Source organism: Colobus angolensis, unplaced genomic scaffold, assembly GCF_000951035.1.
Source record: "Colobus angolensis palliatus isolate OR3802 unplaced genomic scaffold, Cang.pa_1.0 Scaffold34, whole genome shotgun sequence".
Lineage (NCBI taxonomy): Eukaryota > Metazoa > Chordata > Mammalia > Primates > Cercopithecidae > Colobus > Colobus angolensis.
In genome coordinates this window covers 5002887-5007214 of record NW_012116710.1, presented here as the reverse complement: position 1 = coordinate 5007214, position 4328 = coordinate 5002887, and the positions used below count along the sequence as shown (strand labels likewise).

Here is a 4328-nt window from a genome sequence, read left to right as displayed (position 1 = left end):
CGCCTGTAGTCCCAGCTACTCAGGAGGCTGAGGCAGGAGAATGGCGGGAACCCGGGAGGCGGAGCTTGCAGTGAGCTGAGATCTAGCCACTGCACTCCAGCCTGGGTGATAGAGCGAGACTCCGTCTCAACAACAACAACAAAAAAATAAAATCTCTCTTTTGTACTCTTTCCCTTTATTTCTCAGACCAGCTGACACTTAGGGAAATAGAAAAGAACCCACGTTGAATATCGGGGGTGCAGTTTCCCCTGATACGTGGGGCAACCTGAACAGGAGCCCCAGGCCAAGAGATGCACAAGGGTGTAAAAAACATTTAGCACAAGTGTGTACACATGAAACCTTAGGGGCTTTGTGCACACACACGCTGATTGGCAATAAAGACAGAGCCCTGCAGGGGCTGGGAGGGTTGAGAGCTGCTGTGGGATGAAGTCAGGGTGGAAGTGAGGGTGTACTCAGAACTGTGCCAGCAAATTTAATAGTGTCTGCCCCACTGCAGTCCCACTGGTCAGCTCAGATGCTTTTCTTCAGGAGGGGCTCTGGCTAAGGAGTGTGACCTCTTGTGGCAGCCTCCCCCATGTGGCTATGGAGCTGCAGACTTGGCCTTTTAGGGGCCACCCTCCAGACCCAGACTGCTTGCTTCCCAGTCCCATGCCTGGCAAGCCAGGCTTCACTGCTAGAACAAGACAGACTCCCAGGCCAGGTCCTGGCTCCTTCACAGGGAAACAGGTGGAGAAAGAGGCCAGACTGGCATGGCAGGTCTTTTGTGCCAACATTATCATCTGCAACTCAGGCTCTGAAACACAGGCCAGAGGTCTGGCCTCCTGCTCAGGCCAGACTGTGTTGGGAAACACCCTGGCCCGTGGCCCTCCATCCTGTCACCCGTGACCAACTCTTATGCCCCACACAACAGCACTCCCTCCACACCCCAGGCCAGTCTCAGGCCCATGTGCAGCAGTCCTCAAATGCCCAACAGGAAGAAAGATCTCATCCCCAGTCACCCACGTCACCTGGGCAGGGCCTGCCTTGTGACTGACTCACTCCAGCCCCAACTGTGTACACTGAATGGTGGGACAAACCACCACCTCGCCATTCTCACGCAGAAATACGACTTTCTGCCAAAACGATGTTCACAATGAAGGATAATGTAAACCACAGCTGGGCAGGGCTGAGCTCAGTCAAGGAAGGGAGGAGGCAGGCTGATGGCAGGAGGAGGGTAAGGGGCCACTTACCCTTTGAGCCAAGGGGCAGGGAAGGATTCTCCTGCTGGCCTGAAAGAGAACACACAGCCTGAGGTCAGCTCACAGCTCCCATTCCACAGAGCTGCCACAGGGGATCCCCTCAGCCAGGGCCTCCATGGGGAGCTCTTTCTGAGGGACTTTATTCCAGCTCTTCTGGGGCTTAGAGCCCTTGCCGCCCTGGTGGGCCCAAGTACAACATTTCCAAGGCCTTCATATTTTAGGGATGGGGAGATGGCCCAGGGTCCTCAAGGGCAGGGCTTCCTGGGCTGAGGGGCCGCAGACTCACGGAAGCAGCGGAGCATGCAGGCCTCCTCAGAACGGTAGCTGTTCTTATTGCCCCGGCAGCCTCCGTAGATGAAGTTATTGCAGGAGTTCCTCTCCACGTCGAAGTACCAGCGTGGGAAGGACGCACGGCAAGGTCCAGTGACCGCCTTGGCGGCACAGTATTCTGGGAGCAAGACAGCCCAAGGAATACAAATTAGTAGGGACCGCAAGGAGGGGAAGCAAGCCAGAAAGTGCCTGAGGAGGCTCGCAGCTCCAGGTGACGGAGAAACATCTCTCTGGTAGAGAAGCCTGTAAATTACACCCAAGGCCAGTGCAGCGGCTCTGATGCGCTGCCCCACGGGTCCAGATGACGGCTTCAGAGCTTTGAAGACTGCTCTCTGCCAGGTCCTGTCCTAGGTCTTTTATGTGCAGTGGCTGCGTCTCTATGAGACCTGTCTGGGGCCCTTCATTTTATACGTGGAAACACTGAGGCAGAGTGGCAGCCACTTGCCCACAGCCAAGCCGCTGGTGAGAGGGGCAAGGACAATGGACATCCCAGAGCCACGCACCAGGCTGTGCCTCTAAAGCACATCTCTGCAGGCTCAGCCTCCTTCCCACTGGTGGGGGTATCCACGTGGGGTCTGTTACCTTGACTCCAACCCCAGGGGGCTGCCAACACCTGCGGGGGGAGCCCTGCTCTACAACTTCCTCAGTGGAAATCCGCAAGTGTCTCTCAATACCCAACTAAGAATACATGTTTTGCCCCACATGTAAGTTTCTTCAGAGTTTTTTTTTTGAGACGGAGTCTCACTCTGTCACCCGGACTGGAGTGCAGTGGCCGGATCGCAGCTCACTGCAAGCTCCGTCTCCCGGGTTTACGCCATTCTCCTGCCTCAGCCTCCCAAGTAGCTGGGACTACAGGCGCCCGCCACCTCGCCTGGCTAGTTTTTTGTATTTTTTAGTACAGACGGGGTTTCACCGTATTGGCCAGGATGGTCTCGATCTCCTGACCTCGTGATCCGCCCGTCTTGGCCTCCCAAAGTGCTGGGATTACAGGCTTGAGCCACCGTGCCCGGCCGAGTTTTTTTGTTTTTTGAGATGGAGTCTCACTCTGCTGCCCAGGCTGGAGTGCAGTGGCACAATCTTGGTTCCTTGCAACCTCCACCTCCCAGGTTCAGCGATTCTCCTGCCTCAACCTCCCAAGTAGCTAGGACTACAGGTGTGTGCCACTACACCCAGCTAATTTTTTGTATTTTTAGTAGAGACAGGATTTCACCATGTTAGGATGGTCTCGATATCCTGACCTCGTGATCCGCCCACCTCAGCCTCCCGAAGTGCTGGGATTACAAGCGTGAGCCACCGCGCCCGCCTCTTTGGAGTTTTACCTTCATAGTTGAACATATCGCTGGAGTGGTCATCAGAATCCTGTCTTCTGGGAGCTGAAACACAAACATCTGTGTTAGGGAGGCTGACCGGACACCGGACATGGGCCTAGCTGGGGTTGGGTCTGGAAGGGCCCACTGAGGAGTGTGGACACCACACCTTTAAAGAGGGATGTGGAGCCCCTTCCATGGCCGGCTCTAATTGGCTCTACACACACACTTAGAGTGCTGGATGAGGCGGCCCTGCTGCCACCTCAGGGTTCCTATAGAAACCAAGCCTGCCACAGCTCCTAATGTGATAAGGAACACAGTCTTGTTCATACTTTCCAATACAGTGAGGGGCACATGTTCTGCTCCAAAAGGATGGAAACCAGAGCAGGCATGCGGCGGGGCTAGCAGAGGATAAACAGGGAGCCAGGCAGAGCAACGCCAGGACAGGCATGGGACTCCTCGCCTAGCAAAGCTGGAAAGTGACCACCCTAATGCCCCAGCATTCTGTAAGCCAGCCGGCCCAACAGCTGCTGAGCTACAGTGCACTCGGTGGGTTGCAGCTGCCGGGGGAGCCCCATCCTCCAGCAGGGGTGCAGTGCAGTGCCCCCTCCATGGCCGCCTCCCAGAGCCCACGGCCTGAGGCCTGACCCAAGGGTGCATTTGCTACCTGGTAGTGCATCGGGACCACTCACCCCAAGCGCCCGATGCAGAGTCCTTAAACCATAAAGGAGGAATGGGGCAGCGGCCGCCAGCACTACAAAGCAAGCTAACACACATCTTGAGATCACGCACTGCAGTGGCGGGGAGGCAGGCGTGACAGAGGACAGAGGATGTCCACAAGGAAGGGGACAGCGATGGCAACAGGGAACAAAGGAAGCAGAGGAGGCAGAACAGGCAGACAGAAGGGTGGGTGGGGAGTGGGGCCAGCAGAGCAACTGGAGGCCCGCACAGCAAGGAGGGGCCTGAGCCTCATGGGCAGCAGCCACCTCCATCCCCTGTCCTCCAGGAGGAGGCGGGGGCCAGCCAGGAGGTGCTGCAGGATCCCTGGCCCCTGTGTCAGCTGGACAGTGTAAACTCCCCCATGTAAGGACGCCGGAGCCAGAAGCCGGCAGCCCAGCCAGAGTCCCTGGTTTGCCAATTTTGAGTAAACAGAACCATGAGAGGGAAGCCTGTGACAGTTCCCAAATGACAAGTGTCCTTTCACAATGACCCATCCGGTGGCCTCACTCCATTGCGAGTCTCTTTAAGAACCTACCACTTGGAGCCGGGCGCAGTGGCTCAAGCCTGTAATCCCAGCACTTTGGGAGGCTGAGACGGGCGGATCACGAGGTCAGGAGTTCGAGACCATCCTGGCTAACACGGTGAAACCTTGTCTCTACTAAAAAAATACAAGAAGCTAGCCGGGCGAGGTGGCTGGCGCCTGTAGTCCCAGCTACTCGGGAGGCTGAGGCAG

General features: G+C 56.7%; 1 protein-coding gene across 2 annotated transcripts in view; it reads right to left on the bottom strand.

Annotated features, from left to right (window-relative positions):
- The window catches only part of SPINT2 (serine peptidase inhibitor, Kunitz type, 2), a 47520-nt gene that overhangs the window by 2461 nt on the left and 40731 nt on the right, over positions 1–4328 (bottom strand). Inside the window, exons 4-6 of one of the 2 annotated variants that reach the window (XM_011952380.1) lie at positions 2888–2970; positions 1525–1686; positions 1230–1268 (exon numbers count right to left, since the gene is read on the bottom strand). In XM_011952380.1, the coding sequence (XP_011807770.1) occupies positions 1230–1268; positions 1525–1686; positions 2888–2970 (284 nt within the window). The remainder of the gene's footprint in view (positions 1–1229; positions 1269–1524; positions 1687–2887; positions 2971–4328) is intronic. The other variant, XM_011952381.1, reaches the window with a different exon arrangement.